General features: G+C 37.9%; 1 protein-coding gene across 3 annotated transcripts in view; it reads left to right on the forward strand.

Moving 5' to 3' along the window:
* Nucleotides 1–18576, forward strand: part of disc1 (DISC1 scaffold protein) — a 53041-nt gene that overhangs the window by 9467 nt on the left and 24998 nt on the right. For all 3 annotated transcript variants that reach the window (XR_003594206.1, XM_028007624.1, XM_028007625.1), the window contains 6 exons: nt 316–472; nt 1056–1140; nt 1494–1726; nt 4792–4846; nt 7819–7921; nt 8101–8289. Coding sequence is in view for 2 of the 3 variants with exons in the window: in XM_028007624.1 (XP_027863425.1) it covers nt 316–472; nt 1056–1140; nt 1494–1726; nt 4792–4846; nt 7819–7921; nt 8101–8289 (822 nt within the window). In the remaining variant the exon portion in view is untranslated. The remainder of the gene's footprint in view (nt 1–315; nt 473–1055; nt 1141–1493; nt 1727–4791; nt 4847–7818; nt 7922–8100; nt 8290–18576) is intronic.

An 18576-nucleotide genomic window follows, 5' to 3' on the forward strand; every position in this document is an offset into this window, starting at 1 on the left:
TTAAATAACATTAAAGTAACAAACTTTATGCATTTATTAAACATAATTTTCATTAAAAGTCCACATTTCTGCATTGAAAATTATGTTTCTATTAGTCTGATGTAATATTATGATCTTAAATGTCTAGTTTTTCTTAGTTGTAAATGGAAATCATCATAAGTAATATAAATAAACGTGTAAAAACATATTCATCTGTACAATTTGTTTCTAATAGTGACCTAAGTTGTTGAAATATAAGGAGTTTTACTGTATGAAATGTTAATTTTCTACACTGACATAATAATCATCTTCTTAATTGGCATTTTACATTTTCAGCTGAGCGCTTTGGGAAGAAGCTGGAGGAGCTCTGCAGAGAGCGCGGCGCTCTCAAACTGGGTTTACCCTCCATGCAGCCCAGCGTTGCCCACTTCCTGGAGAGACTCTCAAAGGTGGTGCACAGCGCCCTCCAGAGGGAAGACTGCAGTCATCGCAGGTCAGTTTAAACCAAAATGACCATCATTTTCAATTTCAGTGGAAATAATGTTGACTGTAGTGAAAGGCAGCATTTTGCACTGGTTACAGCCCACTGCACCCGTCAGACTGCCTCGTTGGCATTCTTATGCTGTTGTTGTCAACAGAGGAGATCCTGGAAACAATAACCTAAAGCTTATGAAGCGTTATAGCTAGTCTGACACAGGGTTTCCCCTAGAAAACTGGCTAAGCCCGGTGGTTGGGGTGCTGAAGTGGTCCACCGTGTTGCCAGCGAGGCAACTCGCAGAGGCGCAAGCAGTGTGATTGGTCCGGCTCTTTGAGCCGCCTTTTCCTTTGTCTATATCTCCCAATTATTGAGTATTATATTAGATGTGCTATCTGTTGATATTGATCATGTGTCTATATATATTGTTATTGATTTATTGAGTAGCTCTGACTCATTCTTCTTTTTTTTAAATGGGACTTTACAGATAGTGGGTAAAGTCGCGGTGAAAATTTAACAGTGAATTCTGAAAACAGATGTCCTGAGACCTGACTTTTTGTGATTGATGTTTTATGTTTTTTTATTGTTATTCTTTTGGCAGAGAGGGATCAGAACCGGACTCAGTGGAGCAGTCTGACCCAACGCAGCGGAGGGATTGCTTGATTCAAGAAAAACATCAAGTTGAGGTAAATGCAGTACGGATTATTTAATGTTCGTCCTTCCCAGGTTTGGTGGATAAATAAGCCCATCAGGGATTCCTGTAATTTTCTGACTTGAACAAACTTATACTAACTTATATTTCAGAGTTTTATCGGTTTTATTGATCAGGTTTATAAGTTTACACAAGCAAATATCACTTTATTTTCAAATATATATACACGTTTGACTGACTCTTAGTGCCATCTATTGGCAAATTTATTTACATTTTGATTTACTTTCACTGCAAAATGATAAATTTTTCATTAAATAATACTTAATTTAACTGTATCTAAAAACAAACAGTGCAGCTGATGATTATTCCTGTGCAACGTGTCACCAGGAGGAAATTGAGAAGCTGCAGACGAAGCTGGCGCAGCTGAAGGATCGCAGTCTAAATCTGGAGCAGCTGATCCAGCAGGAGGAGCAACGGGCCGAGGCTGTGGGCCTGGAGGGGTCGGTGCTGCGGAGCTGCACCGTGGCCCAGCTCCGGGACATCAGCCGCACCCTGCAGGACCTCATCTCGTCTGAAAACCGCACACAGATTTCTGTCTCTCCTCCTCCTTCAACGCTCAGGTCAGGAACGCAGAGGGGGAGAATATTTCACCATCTAACAGCAAATTTTGGTGTGTAGTTTGGCATATTCTATCCACTGAAGCAACTAATCGATTATTAAAATAATTGCCAACTAATTTAGTAATCAATTAATTGTTAACTGGAGTATATGGACTTAAAAACAATGCAAATTGATGACAAAACCAACACCTTGAAAGCAGTAATGATGACAAAACTGTACAAAATATTTTTCTTCACCTAGAACTTCTCAAATAACAGTTTTAGCTCCACCTGGATTAAATTATGTAAATAAAAATCTCCTTTTAAGGACTTTCTGCAGTCTAATTATTAATCACTTAATCAAAAAAAAAAAAAACAGTCAACAGATTAGCTCTACACTGTAAATAATCAAACCAAAAGAACTGAGCTTCTCACAAGTTGATGCTAAAGTATTATTGAGCTGCAAATGCATTCTTTGCTACAGATGATCAAGCGTTCACTAAAGAAATGCAGTTATTGCATTTTAGGCAATAAAATGCTAATTTTCTTGTCCAAAAAGAAAATGAAGTGAAGCATCTGTTTGCTTGCATTATTTATGTACAGTATATGTGCAATTATATAACTTAATGCAGCATTAAAAAAATATAGATTCACATCAGAACAAAGTTTTTGAATAACTCTTGCTTTTTTCATTAAGCATAAACAATTATTATGAAATAGAATAAAATAGAATACACCTTATTGGTCCCCAAGGGGAAATTGCTTATTCGTTGACAAGCTACACAATCTAAGATGTTAAATATTAATAATTTAAATATAATCATAAGAGATAAAGTTTATAAAATATATATACATACCTAAGAGTGATGCAAGTAATTCAATATGATCGAATATAAGTAAATAACAAGCATGTACATGAAAATATGTTAATCTAAAAATGATCTAATCAGGGGGTAACTGCAGTACTTCTAGTCTGCCTTTAGGGGACACCAGAGAGCTGTGAATGTCGCTGACAAAACAAGCTGCACTTGTACTTTCCTCTTTGTTGTCTTACAAGATTTCTCACATCTAGAATGGCTTATTTGGAGGAGATTTTATTTGTTTTATTTCAATTTTTTTCTCTAACCAAATAAATATTATAGTCAGGTTGATTTTTCCCTCAAAAGGGTAAAATTGTGATTATTCTGAGAAACTCACATTGGCATTAAACCAAATCTGAAAATCTGAAAGAAATATTTGATAATGTTCTCTATTAAAATAATAAAAATAAAAAAAAACAACAACAACAAAAATCTGCATTTTGATGCAGGCACAGCAAAAATAAAAGACAGGCAACAGTTGGGGGAGACCTGAAGAATAATTTATTTTTCAGGCTGAGTGAGAATGCATTAAGCAGCACCAAGTACTTTATTTTATTTATTTATTTTTATCCAAAGCGTCTTCTGTGCCGCCGGCCTTCTTCCCTCACACCTGCTTGCTCCTGCTTTGAATTTTAATGGTTTTTCTCAGATGCTAATGATTACTTTGCATCTCATCCTCAGAAGTTAATAGCTTGCGAAGCAACCCTGCGGAAAGCCCCTCTGTCTTGATACTCGTTACAAAGACATGTAAATTGTACTTATCGCGTTCTGCCGGTGTGACCCACCATCAGGGCAATAATTTGATACCTGACACATCGCCACCACAAATGCGACACATTTATCTGATTGAAATCATGGTTTCCGATTGGATACCCACACGACTAACTCTGAGCTCTCCTTTTTCATGTTGAGGTATTTCTAATGGCGGCAGATTAGACTATTCATAAAAAAGTTGTTGTCCAACGGATGATTATTTTGGAACATCAGCTTGAATAACATGCAAAGGGCACAACAGATTCTTGTGATATGAGAAAGCTGGGACTTCCTCAAGGTGACTGTGTTGTGCTTAATGGATTTTATGCTCCATTTTCCTCATGTTCTAATTAATTTATACCTCTGTTACCATATAATGTCACCTTGCATATTTGTCCCGTTTGCATGTTTAGAGACGTATAATCAATGTGACCTTTGCCCTTCAGATTTGACAGAATCGTGTAAACACTCGATTCAAATAGACGCGCTAATGAAAACACACTTATAGGCAGCTGTGGTGAAGATGTGTGAAAATCACACTCATGCTCAAAAACACAAAATTTAGTAAAATTACTTTTGTTTGGAAATAAAACACCCATGTTAGAAAAATGTTTCCCACCAAATTAATGAAACCACTTTTTCCTGGTAATTTTAAGTTCCAGTTATCAAGCTAATAAACAGGCACACAAATTTTAAATCAGCAATTCATGTCTTCCAAATTCCCTGGATTAAAAATGACATGACACAGAAATCCATTTGTCTTAGCCACTCCTCAAAATGGGAAAGATAATCCATATAAGTTGTGGAATTGCTGCTGAAAGTTACCAGTTTAATTAAAAAATTAAAAAACAATTAGGACTGTGACAACAGACTGGACAAGGACTCAAGTTCATCTTCCAGGCTTTCACTATTAGAAATGGGAAACCAAAGCAAACCAGCAACTTACATTGGCAACGTACATCAAATATAAGTCAAAAAATACGCACCTCTTCTTTGTTGTTGAACAAATCATACCAGCGGCCGAGATCTCTGTCAAACCCGTTCTTCTCAGAACCATTGACACTTCTGATGGTCCAATTATCTTTCCTGTCTTGGCATGCTTCAGCTCGACACATCTGATGTCTTGACAATACAGAGTTCAGGCCTAAATCTGATGAAAGCCGCGTTCGTTAGCTTGAAGAGATAATGATTAAGCTATACTAAGACTAAAGATGATTCTGGTGTAAAAGAAAGAATGAAAATACAAAAAAGTGCCCTATGTCCACTCTTAAGTACAGTGGAGGAACTGTCATGATGTGGGACTGATTTTCTTTCAAGACTTGTTATGGTCTTTAGCATCATAAACTCAATTTAAATCAACCTAAAATTATGTCCAAAATTGTAAACAGCAAGTTATTTCCTAAATTTGACAGTCTAGATTTATTTAATTTGAAAAGAAAAATATTTATTTGTATCCCTACACATTTTGTGCAGACTCCAGGAACAGGAACAGGCGCTGAACCTTTCCATGAAGGAAGCTACAGCCAAGGTAAGCTGATTTTCCTTCCTTGAGCTAACCAGGATTGACTGAATGTGAATGAAAACATAATGAATTGTGAGTTAAAATAGACGACATATGTCTTGTGTCAATGTCTGTGTGCTCACTATGTGTACTGATGTCAGAGTTGGTTTTGTTATCTACTCTTTTTGATCTGACAAGGCAGTGATTTCCTCAGTTGTGTGCTGGAGTCAGAAGCAGCAGGATATGCCATTTCGAATAAATTCTCCCCTGATTCACTGTTTCTGTAAAGGAAAAAAGGACTAAAAGTATAAGAAATAAAAATGAGAACAAAGGAAACGTTGGGAATCTGGTCGGTATTGAACCTTTGCAACTACGTCACTTAATCTTTGAAGGTGCCATGATGGACGTTGGAAGTGAGGGACAGTGTTATGCTGAGAAACGCTTGACCTGCCGCGTGAATGCGCATCGCTCTAAACTCTTGCAGATTGATGAGAAAACAGACTGAAATATAACAGAAGAGGCAACTTATAAAGATATTTGTAGCATTATTATGTTTCTTAACCATGTCGGCGCTGAACCGGTGGGTTTAATTTCATAGATGACTTGAAATAAATATAGTTTTGACACTTTTATTGAGACATATGAGTCGAACATTTTAGTCAATGTCTGATGAATACGTTCTCCACTAATGGTTTGCAGTTTCCCGCTTTTTCTTTTAACACCATAATAGTTTAACGCAAGACAAAACAGAGGCCCATTATGTAGAAAATTTGATATCACCCTTAATTGTCCAGTCTATTAATATAGGAGGAGATGGATTTTAATTTCTGAGCCTGCCAATATCTGCATCCCCTGTCTATTGTCCTATTGATATGAAATTTTACCAGCAGTTTATAGAACAAGTGTGATTATGTAGAAATGTTTTTCCAAGTTTGGAGGGGAGAAGAGAGACCGATGTCACGTGCAAAGGGTCAATAGTGGTGCTTCTGTGTGACTATTTGGTCAACTTAAGCAAGCAGAAACCAGTAACTTTGAATGGTTTCAGGACAGGAAGAGGTGTCAGACTTTTCTATGTGAAGCATTTTTCTCCCGTCACACTGTCCTTCAGAAACCCATCATCAAATCGCTGGTTGATGCTGAAGCTGCACTTCAAAGAAACCTAGAAGCTCTTCACAAAGAGACGCTTCTACCCGGTTACCATTGTTGTGTTGGAAATGGAAAGTTTGCTTCTTAAATGAAATATCCATCATGTTGAAAATGGCACACCTGCTGTGACAAAACGATTGCAGGCATAAAAGTAACCCTGGCTTCACTCCATTGACATTTTTTTGCAACAACAACTAGCAAAGAGCTGCATGTTTTGGAAATTAAATCACAAGTGTTAGAATTATTACAGTTTGAAAGGCACTCCAAAGTTGTTTCCAGTTCGTAGACTGTGTGAAATTATATTATTCAAGCCTGTTTTGCCGGATTTCTGTGCGAGGAAAACTCCCAGGAGATGTTCTGCCTTTGAAATACCAATCAGGACGACATCCTCTCAGAAAACTGTGTCGGATTCAGGAAGAAAAGGAGTCGAAATATCCAGTTCGAGTTGTAAAAACAATCCCTTAAAAGAAGGAGGTTCATTGTGGCAATAATACAGTACTACACCAAATATTGCCAAATATTTCTGGTCTAGTTTCTTAGTACACTTGGAATAAGATAAACTAACTAAAAAGTAACTTTTCAAACACATATTGTAACTTGTTTTGAGTAAATAATTCCTTAAAATTGATGTGAAATACTGGCTCCACTGGCAGATTATTTGACTTATGGGAAAATGTCTTGTAATAAGTGAAATAATCTGTTGGTGTAAATGGTACTTTATCATCAGTATTAAAGAGTTATTGATGTCCACACAAAGATCAGTGTTATGCGTACGCATACTCAGGAAAACCATGTTCACAACAAAATGCTATTTAGGCTGTTTTCACACCTAGTAGTCCGGAAGACTCTGTTCGATTGGGGATCAAAATTGCAACATTTGTTAAATTTTTAGGACTGTAGTTCGCATTCACACTATACTGTGTCAAATGACTCAAACTAACTGAAAAACCTGTTTCCCCCCATCGCCTGTGGTGGCGTTGCACCAAGAACTACTGACGGAATAGACACAAAAACCTTATTGATGTAATCTGGGAGTCGACAGATAAAAACTACTTTGATTTGATTGCTAAAATAACATTTAAGCACAGAAATATTATCTTGATGAGTCTATTTATGCCTTCCTCGGAGTCTAGAGGGTGAAACTGTAAAAGGTTTGGCCCCCAGGCCTTGAGTTTGACACGTATTGTAGGTGATTTGAAGCTCACCAGCAAGCCAAGAACTATATTAATAAAAAAAACAAGCTGGTTACACTCAAAACCTTTCCAGTGTGACTTTAAAACAATTCTGCAAAGAAGAGTGGGCCAAGGTTTCTCCACAGTGACTTGTTGGCACATCCAGGGGAATTACTCCTTCCTCATAATCATAACTTAATAACTGCCTTTTGAGTTTTCTAAGCTAATATTTGTCAGAGGAAATCTGTTAGGGCCTAAATGCTTTTCTGAGCACCGTATTCGGCTTTGGTCACAGTGAAGCAGAGGTTTAACGGATGTAGCGAGTGAGAGCAGATGGAGGCCAGAATCCTCAGCGGCCGCATCTCCATCAACCGCTGACATTCAGCTTCCTTTTCTCTCTGACCTTCTAATGATATCTTTCATAGAGATTCCTCATACCGCTGTCCCCACCCTGTTTTGTTCTTTCTAAAGGTTACAGACAGGTAACACGTTCAATGTTGAATCACAGCTGCATATTCCAAGCAGGGCGAGCACAGAAGGATGCAAATGCACCTTCAGAATGGAGGCAGAGGAGGAAATGAGCATTGCGTCCTGTGGGATACATGTGCCCGCAAAGGTTTTGCTAGTTAGCACCATCCCCCCACTTTCTACTTTCCATCATCTTCTCCGTTTTATCCCCAGGTGGTCATGAGTCAGAGGCTGGGCAGCAGCCTAAGGAGGAAAGTCAGCGAGACTGAAACGCAGCTCCTGGCTCTGCATGAAGCCAAACTGGCGGCCATATCTGGTAACTTTCCACTCAGCTCCACTCCGAAAAACATCCCTGCTACATTACACATCCTTTATTTACCCCATTTACTTGAATGGCGGCTTACCATTAGCCGCACTTAATTACGCCATTAATGATGAAAAAGCTCATTAATGGGCGGTGAAAGTGTAACGTCCCCCTGTGGTGCGCCCGTGCAGGTAATGACTTCGGCTGTGCCAAGGAGCTGAAGGCAGAGATGAAGGCGGTGTACCTGGAGCGGGACCGCCTGGAGGTGCTGGCCAGGCGGCTGCACAGCCTCAGCTCGGGCAGCAGCCAGGAGCTGGCCAGGATGAAGGAGCAGCGGCAGCAGCTCAGGCTGGAGCTAGAGCACAGGGAGGCCTTGCATGGTGAGCACTGCCGGTTACCTGGAAATACTGATTAATAATTACTTTCCCAAGAAAGTAATCCAGCTACTTTACCAACTACTTATTTTCAAAAGCAATTCGTCACTAGGCCTAAGTCTCAAATTTCTGCCTGGATATTTTCTTTAAATGTCCTGTGAGTAAATATGTTTGCCCATTTCTCCATAACAACTGGAACTTTCTATATCTAACAGTTATTTACAATCTACTGTCTGTTAAAATGGTATTTCATCAGATTAAACTGAAGTTAAACAAACTCCCTGCATCGGTGGGAGTGAAATTACCGTAATAATTCAACATCGGCTGGAAAGCGCAACGTCTCGCCTTTCAGAAACCGTTGAAATTTTTCAGATGGAGGAAAGTATTGCAGAGTTACGGTACCGCAAAGCTGGCTTGTAAAAATGTGTCGTTGGCGACATATTTTGGCTGATGAACGTTAATTACTTTGTTACTTCTCAAAAACTGACACACAAATGCTCAAGGTGCGTCAATAAATTGGTCCCGATTTCCTTAATCTTGAAAGATTGGTGATCAGCTGATGCTTAAATGTGAAGCCGATCTTCTCCACCTATTTTATCTGCATATAAGATCTAAATATCAACCATTGTCCTCTTCTAGAGAGGTTTGACCGACAGACCAGATCATTTTCCAACGTTTGCAGATAACAATCTTCACCCCGCTGTTGCCAATTCAGTAAATTTCTTGCGATATTTGGCAACACTTCAGACAAAAAAATCAGAATCAGCTGATTTTTAAACATTGGTAATCGGTGCACCCCTACTAAATATGCAATTAAAGCAATAATTTTATTCTTTCTGCATATTCCATCATATAGAACTAAATCAAATGAAACGATTTCCTTTTAAAACTTGATTTGCTTCGCTCCTTTAACTTTATGTACATTGCATCATCAAAATTGAATAATGCAACAGTCTCTTTTTAAAAGAAAAAGAATTATGTCAGTCTTGCTCAAAAATAGGAAGGCATTAATGTCAGAAATATTTTCAAATACTTTTTTTTTAGTTTCTTCACTTGACAAATATAGCATTGAGTGGTTCGAAAAGCAAAGCTGTTTGCCTCGTCATAAACGGAATAATACTAAGAATAAAATCCATGTTTGTGTGGATAATGTTTATTTCTGTTTGTGTTTCAAATATAAATGCAAAACAAGATCTGGTTGGATTCCAGATTTCTTTGTAATATCTTGTTGATGTGCTTCAAAGCAAGGCACTCAACCCCAGGTCAGTTCAGTTAAATTCAAAAAGACTTTATTTATCCCAAAGAGAAACTAAATGTTGTTATAACAGATGATGATGCAGAAAGTATCTATGGAGATATTTCTGGTGCAATATTTCTCTTGTAACTCAGAGAATTTGTGAAGGTCAGTCAGGAGTTTTGCTTCTCTGAGTGATGAAGAAATCTTCACAAGTTGTTTTTTTCCAGGCATGTGGATTTGTTTTGCGCCATTTGCTTTGGATCATTCGAGGCAAAACTGTAAGATTTTATTTAACGGGTGACTCAAAGAACTTCATTTGTGTACTTGTTTGTCAGAATTTGAAGAGGTTTCATTTTTGTTTTGTTTTTATGAAAGACTGAAAAAAAATACTTCAGCTTCAACAGTTGCAATGCACAAATACTTTTGCACCAAAATACCTCAATAAGGATTTTTGGTAGCTGTCAGTCTTCCAACAAATCTGAAGGCGCTTCTGACCGAAGAGTGTCACTGTATCACAGTTTCATGACTGTCCAGTCAGTAAAGGCAACATTTCACACTAATATTACACCAATGACATCATCAGTTGTTGGTAAGCACTACTAATCCACCTCATTTGCTTTTGCCGCTCCACTTCAGAGCACCGTTTGGTTAGAAATCCGGCCCTAATCTCTCTGCTCTTTGGCCCTCCTCTGCATCCAGAGAGCTTAATTTTTTAAGTCCACTGGGATTTAGGGACAGAGATCCTTTATTTAAAGGATCCAAGTTGCAAAAACAATACCTTGTTGTCACGGTTACGTATCGTAACTACTGACCAAACGTAAAAAAGACTGCACAAATCTCTCCAACTGACAGCAGAAGGAATAAGTATGCAAACATGCAACAGTTTAACCAAGAAATCTATGAATAACTGCTCTGAATTTTGGTTTATGAAATAGTTGATGGTGGTTGATATGACTAAAAAAGCTAAGTTCAGTCTATTTCCATGTGCATCCTTATAAATGCCTTTTTATTCTTGAGTTTTCTCATATTTTTTCGTGTTTCTTTTCTTTGACAAGAACACTTATTAAAGAAACATTTCTGTTGCTTCATGCAGAGCAGGTAGTTTGTATTATCAGTTTTTAAAGCTGTTAATGGTTATGTTCTATAACCATTTTAATGCATAAATATGAATAACTGCATGCAAGCTTAAAAATAACCATCATAGATCTTTTTTTAACTGCCTGCAGGTAAAAGAAAACTTGTTTTTTAAAGGATCTTTCTTTGTCTTTCAAAAGCAAAATTCAAATGCGAGTCATGAAAACTCTTTAAATGCTGCCACACACTGTGAGGACATCAGTGACTTTTCTCCAAACCTGAGAGTTGGCAGAGGAAGAAGGGGAGGCAGTGGCGGTGGCGGTGGATGATGCTGAGCCTGTTACCTTGGAGTCCCCCAGTGCACACATGATGCATCAGCGATCGGACAGTCTGCGTCCAGATCACAGACCCCGAACGCTGCATAAATACGGGGCTTGCTTTTTAGGGTTGGGGATATTGATTCGGCACGCTGGCGCTGGCAGAGATTTAAATGGGTTTTGACGGCACCACCTGCAGTGCTGCTCTCTGTAGTCCATCAGTCAGACAGATTTTCTAAAAAAAGGTCACTTCGCTCTCTCTGAGGCGCAGAGACGAGAGAGCAGAGCGGAGAACAGTAGCTGTAGATCTGGGTTCTCCTGGAAACCTAAAGATTAAAGTCACACATCAAATATAAATGTTTAACATCTCCATAAATTAATGTGTGGTTAGTTCTTTTGTTTTGTCTGGCTGCGCCTTTTCCTGTCAGTAGGGGGCACCCTTTTGTTGTAAGATTTCATTCAGGATGAATTACATCCTCTTTTTCATGGTGTATTCCTGCTTCAAAGATATTCAAATCAACTATTATCACTTAATTTTGTCAATTCCTTTCACCAATGCATAAAATTCAGACTCGCGCTGTGATTTCTGGAGCCCCAAATACTCGTCCCGGTTGCATTCACAACCCTGATCCACATTGAGCAACAAAGACTTGCCCAGCTTCAGTGCATTACAGTGCAGATCTTAGGCAAACAGGCTGGGGAAAACCAGTGACATGATAATTCTGCGGCCAAACAAAGGAGAAGCAGTCAGGTGGGTGTTACATCACAAAGAAAACGGCGAGTTAATGGCTGGGTGTGTGTTCTGATCAAATGCTTAAGTGGGTGTGAGCGCTACGGGCACAAAGTGTTACAGACACCAAGGAAAGGGATTCATTAAATTGTCATCCTGTTTGGTAATAAGCAGGTTGACACACCCTGACTGGTAACTGATAGCAAACGGCACGTTGCTGTTCTTTATGTGGACTGGATTAAGAATTACTGTCAACATCTAGATGTTGAGCTTTTGCTAACTGGAGCATTTGTGGTTGATTCTTGTCGTCTCCCCTGACAAGAAAACCATACGTTTCATTGTGGAAAAGCTTTTTGTCTTCACCTAAGCTCTGGAGGAACATATAGTTCAGATAATGGCGTCATGCGTTCGTTCGCCACTTCGGCATGTTGGAGCTGCTGGCCGGGGAGCCATTAGGTCCCTAATTGCTGCTGGCGTTGAGTGTTGATGAATACCAAATTGAAGGTTTGATTCCCTGCTGAGGGCGCTAGCGACGCTAAATTTACAAATAAATAATTGAAAGGCTGGAAAAGATGAGTAAATGACCCTCAGAATGGGGGTTTTTGAACTTGGAGTGCTTTCTTTTTTATTTATTTTGGAGTGTTCTTATAAAAGCATTTTAAATGGCCTCCAGTTTAATACAATTAAGTCGACTATGAAAGTTTCTTTATGTATTTTAGGGGATTTTATGTAATAGAATAACATAAAGTAGTACAGGACTGTAAATTGGAAAGAAAATTATGCCTAGTTTTCTTTTTTTGTTTTTTAAAATTTGAACTAATTTATTTATTTCAAACAGGTTTTTTAAAAACAAGAATAAGTAGCAATCAGTAGGACATACATAACCAAGAACAAAATATTTGTTTACCACCACTTTTCTGTTTAGAAAAATGTATTTGACTCCTGAGTCAATTCAATTTTTTGCCTTAAATCTTCTCTCTATCATTCAGATTAAATTAAAAAACATACCTTTTAACATCTTACCACAAATATTCAATTGGATTTAGGGTTGGAGTTTGACTAGGCCATTCTAACTCAATTTTTTTTTAATCTAAGCTGTTCTGTTGCAGCCCTTAAAGAGAAGGAGGCATTAAATTATGAAGTCAAATTTGAAACATATAGCATTTTTATAATAACTGAAGGTAATATATTTACTTTATTCTGCTGTAAAGTGGCTGGAAAACACATGATACTTTAAGGTCAGCTTTAGTTTTTCAGCACACAGATTTTTGCATATTGGGCAGAAAGTTTAATTTCTACAGTAGATTGTTGCCTTGTCTTCTAGAAAATCTATACAGGTTTTCTAGCAATGGTTTTCGTCTTTCAGCTCTTCCATAAAAGCCAGATTAGTGGAGTCAAGAGAAACCAGAGGCATCCCACACTTTTGACATTTTTCTTTATAAAAGCTTTTGGCAAGATGTATAAGAGAAGCTACTCTTTCTTTTTTTTAAACTGAACTTAGTCAAATTAGACAATTTGGGGTGGAGATTAAACAATATGTGACATAAAGTGAGTCTCTGATCTGAATTTTTTTATATTGGCACAACATCCTGGTAACAGCAGAAATAGTTGCCCCCTTTATATCTGGTAGCTGTTTTGCAGTACTCAAGATATAGTAATGATACTTCAAATATTTAATTTCTCTTTGGGATCAATAAAGTATTTTTGAATTTGAACTCGAATTGAACATGTTTTACTAGAGTAAAAAGTGAAATGTCGCCAGTCAAGAAGTTATTTGTAAAGACTCTATTCAAATAATGAGTAACCCATCAAATTGTCAATCATTTAATATTTATAAATTGCATAATCAGACGGACTAAAATATAAAGTTAAGTGGAAATTTTGGTATTTTAAGGACGAAAATTCATATAAGTAACAAAAAGTAACAAAATCAGGCAAAAGAAAATGTTTCCAAATCAGTTTTTCTTAACAAATTTGAGCAAAAACTGCAAGTGTGTGTCTTTATTGGGTGAATTTTTAGTTTAAATTTTTTTGTTTTTCATTCAGTGAAGTAGAGAATCCAGAAATTTTACTCCAGTAAAAGTTACTCAAGTAAATGTAACTAGTTACCACTCAACTTTGCTCTCGGTGAAATGTATAAATTCAGTTAATCAAGTGCATTTAAGAGTTTACGTCACTGGTTGTAAAGATAAATTACTGAATGAAAATGAGACCTTTGTTGAGAAACTAAAGCTGTGAATTCTGCAGCTGTGTCTTAGGAAGGGGTTGGCTAGTAATTAAAGTAAAATACAAACACTTTTTATGTGGTTTTTATGTTATAAAGTGGCAGTACAGTAGCTGTTTAAAGTCCATTTTGACACAGTGTGACTGCTGGTGCGGGATTTTGCAACCTATCCAGGTCAAACTCGGCTTAAGCAGCTGAAGTGCACATCACAATGCTGTCAGTCCACGTCATTTAACAAATGCAATTCCCCACATGCTTCTGTGGCACTAGAGAAGGCGAGGACGTACGTGATTTATTCATGACCTCTTCTTCTTTCAGGGTGCTCCTGGTGAGTACATGGTGGAACATATGATGGCTCTTCTCCTAAAGAGCGTTTGAATGACTGAGACAGTTTGAGCAAAAAATAAATCTATTTCTGCTGTAGGTTTGGACAGGATGCTGCACGGAGGTGATTCTGCATGTGGAGTAATAGATCGTGTTAGAACTAAAGGAGGTTTATGATTATTGTCAAACCACTTCATACGTCAAAAGTTAAATGCTAAACCATAAAACGTCTGCCACTTAAACAAGACGACACACACCGGATAACTTTTTATTGTTACTTATATGAATTATTGTCATTTTTGTCCTTAAAATACCAAAATTTCCACGTAACTTAATATTTAACTTAATATGTAATTTTGGAATATTAAATGATTGATATTTTGACCAGTTACTCAATACTAATAAATTAAAAATTAAACAAAAATAATCTATTGAGTGTCATAAATGTATAGACAAATTATTGGACAAATGAAAAAAAAATGTGCTTAAAGAAACTGAAAATATGTAATAAAATTATCAAACGACAATGTTATTAAAGTCTGAACTTGTTTAAAATCATAAGTAATTTTTTCCACAGTTGTGACAATTTAATAATTTATTATTTACATAAATAATGTGGTAATGAGCAATAAAAATATCTATCTATCCATCCGTCCATTTGGCAAAAAACCCGATCCATTAAAGTAACCATTTCAGTTTCCCATTGATTGATTGATCAATCAGAGGTTTTTTGAGTCACAGGTAAAATAATTTTATGATACATTACGTCATAAGAGGTTTTATTGTTGAATTTAAACTATTGATTATGAATACAAAGGAATTCAAAATGTAATCGTTGAGTTCCATATTTAATTAAATAAGGCATTTAATACATTACTGAGAATGGATATTTCTTATCAGTTGCATTTAAATTGTAAATAAATAATAATAAAAGTGACTTATCTGTTAAAGTATAAATAAACTCCTGGTTCTGTGTAGACATAACTTTTCCTGGGGAGAGTGACTGTGCCAAATTCAGAAAAAAAACTTTATTTTGAGAGAGTGAATTAGCTTGAATTTCCCGAAGGAAGCCAGAGAAATAATAAGATGTGAGATTAATGGGGCAGGATTGTGAGCAGGTGGAGAGTTTTCAGTGTTTCTCACTACATATTTGGGGGAGAGTTTCCATTCCCAGGCTCTTGGCAGCCTGCAGCAGTCGATTTTTGATTTCACTCTGCTAACAGAGGTGGAACAGGACAGACAATAGCAGGGAGAGTGTTTCAAGATTACACCCAAAGCCGAAGAATTGAACTATTTTTGGACAAAGTGTTGCACATTTGTGCAGACCAGCGCTGGAACATCACAATTTATCGATTGTCTGTCAGATATCCGCCTGCAGGTCGTTTCCCCTCTCAGCTATCCTGCTGTGACGTTCGTATACAATCATTCAACATGTCTGCATGTGCTGACTGAGCGTTAGTGCAACCCGCAGTGCTTCTGCTCCCAAACATCCTGAACTGAGCTGAAACGCATTAATCACAGCTCCGCTCATTTATGAAGTCTTACATACTCTTTCCTACATTGTTATCCAGACATATCATCTGTACTAGTTTGGCAAGTTAATTTATGTCAAAAAATTAAGACTACTGTTGCTTGTGTTCCTACAAAGCAGTGAAAAATGTAAAGCATAATTAAATTTAAGTCAAAAAAGATGTCTAGATGCTTATATTACAGATTTATATGCTAATGATAGCAGGTTGACTCACAATGCTTTGCACAAGCATTCATACACATTTACTGTTTCATCTCAATGTATTTTATTGGATTTTTTATGTGATTGACCAAATGAAGGTAGTGCAAAACTGTGAAGAGGCAGAAAAGTCCAAGACACAGCAAACATGTGGAAGAGGTCAGATTAATATAAAAAATGCCATGTATGGGAGAAAACTCTTTTCAACATCAGCAGCATCAAACGTTCTAAATAAAATGTTTGGAAGAGAAATTATTACACAGCAAAACATTTGAAAGTGGTTTAATTTGATAGCGAAAGTTAACCTGCTGCCTTGAAAATGCAACAAAAAAACTGTTTTGGCTTTAACTCAGAAATTAAAGCAACTAAATTTGGCTCCAATGTTTTACAGTGTATTACAATAGATTTGGGACTAAAGTAGAGTTTTACTTTCCTGCAGGTCAACAACCTTTGAAAATACAACCTGAGAAATAGTGGATGAAAGCATAATTAATGTGTTACAGTGGTCTAGTTAAAGTCCAGATCCAAATTCAACTTAAAAACTGTGGATGGTCTCCATCCATTCCTACTGATTTGAAACCATTTTGCCAAAAGAATGGGTAACTTTGTGCTTCATGACAAAGAGCAGAGAAGTTTAACTCTGTTACGGCTCTGTTCATCATTAGGATGCAACAACCTGAGTGCAGCTCATTCTCCTGATCTCTCAGAAGCATCCCAGTTCTGTTTGTGTTCTGAACGAACGACCTCTTCCCAGTTTGGCCGGGGCCCTTGGCAGCAATCAGCGATGTCTGACGCCTGCTGGGATCACTGGGGGCGACGGCAACCAGAGCTCATGAATTTCCAATGCAGCCTTTCTCTCTCTCTGAGTGGCTTTGTGGAGTTCCTTCAGAACCAGAAACACACCGCTGCGCGAGTCGCCGAGTGCCTCCCTCTTTAGTGCTGATTTTATCCGCATGGCCTACCAACGACGGCAGCCTCCCGCAGACATACAGAAAGTGGTAACATCGCCCGGTGCGCGCAGCGGGGGGAGAAGGAATGAGGGGAGGGGGTTCTATTAGGGGAGAATAGTTTTTCCCCAAATAACGGCTCTCTAACCCAACTGGTTGCCATGGAGACAGGGTCATGCACAGAGTGTAAACATGGAAAGGGATTTTTGAAAGAAGTTATTATGCAAAATTTGCATTTTGCATGCTTTTGTGCTTCCATTTGGGTTCCTACTGCTACCAGAAACAGCCCAAATGCTTGAAAAAAGAAAACACCCAGCCGTTTTTTTGGCAATAAATAAAGAAGCGCCCATAACTCCTGTTCTCGCCTCCCTGCACTGGGTTCCTGTGAAGGTTAATTTTAAAATTTTGATTTTAACTTTGAAGGCCATCCACGGCCAGGTTCCTAAATACATTAATCTTTTAGCTTCATCTAGAACCATGATGTCTTTGAGTCAAATGGGGACATATTTCTTTAAGAAAGAAGAAACAACTAAAGACATTTTTATTCAGACCGGAGGGTTTTTATAATTGTTTTTTTGTTGTTATTTTTGTTTGAATCGTCCTGTGAAGCACTTTGTGATCTATATGTCTGTGAAAGATGCTATAGAAATACAATTTTACTTGCTTGAAACTTTATGGTGTCTGGAAAATGAACTATTTCAAAAACCTCCCTCATTCAATGGCCACTGAAGCGTTACCTAGGAACCCCAGCCAAGCCCAGCGCCGTTACCTAGCAACAGCAGTAGAACTCCAGCACTTTTGGTCAGTAGGTTTTACCGATGTATGCGCTGCACAGTGGCATACATGTTTTGTTATTCACTTATTGTTCAGAAACCCCTTGCTGCATTCTTGTTGGTTGTGCAACAAGAATGCTTTTCAAAGATGTATGGCTGTATAATTGTGTATCTGTTTGCAGCCATTTTCATCTGCGAGTGTAAACGTCAAATTGGGGGAGCTCCAAATGGGCAATACTGACTAAAATATCATTATCTAAGAATGATTTTGTGCAAAAAATACAATAGAAATGTTTCATATAGACCATAAATCTATCCTAACATATTTACGTAAACAGTCTTTAAGTAAACAGTTGGATCTGCGACTCCTTTGATATGTATCTGGTTGTAAATAATTTTCTGAATCGAGTTTTGTCTCATGAAGAGCCTGCTTTGTCATTTTGCATGTGCATGCTCTGTGCCATCCAACGTCAGGCTTCATGTCTGCATGCATTATTCAGCAGCTATCCCGTTGCAGGCTGCTTAACGGGGTTGGCATGAATGGAATCTGACAAGAGAGACTCTGTCAGGTGGGACAGGATCTCTGCAACGCTGCAATTAGGTGATGGGTGGCAAGTGAGCTGTCTGGATCACCTGCACACACACAAAAGCCTTCACAGGCCTGACTCTGTTAATCAGATTTAGTTACTTTAGATGAAAAACTTTAGGGAGAGATTCGCTTCTTTACTTACGCCTCCTCGTAAATAGCCCTACTGTCTCCAGCTCTGAGTTATTTCAGTAATCTGTGTTAGTGGGTGTGTGGAAGTGTGTGTCACAGCCACTTTCTCCAAGACATTTCCTTTTCTCCCCGCTGAGCCTGGCCCCGAGCCTGTCACATCCTTGAGCTGAAGCTGTCTAATAACCATCATCAAGACAATGATACAATTATAACTCAAACC

Source organism: Xiphophorus couchianus, chromosome 22 (assembly GCF_001444195.1).
Source record: "Xiphophorus couchianus chromosome 22, X_couchianus-1.0, whole genome shotgun sequence".
NCBI classification, from domain to species: Eukaryota; Metazoa; Chordata; class Actinopteri; order Cyprinodontiformes; family Poeciliidae; genus Xiphophorus; species Xiphophorus couchianus.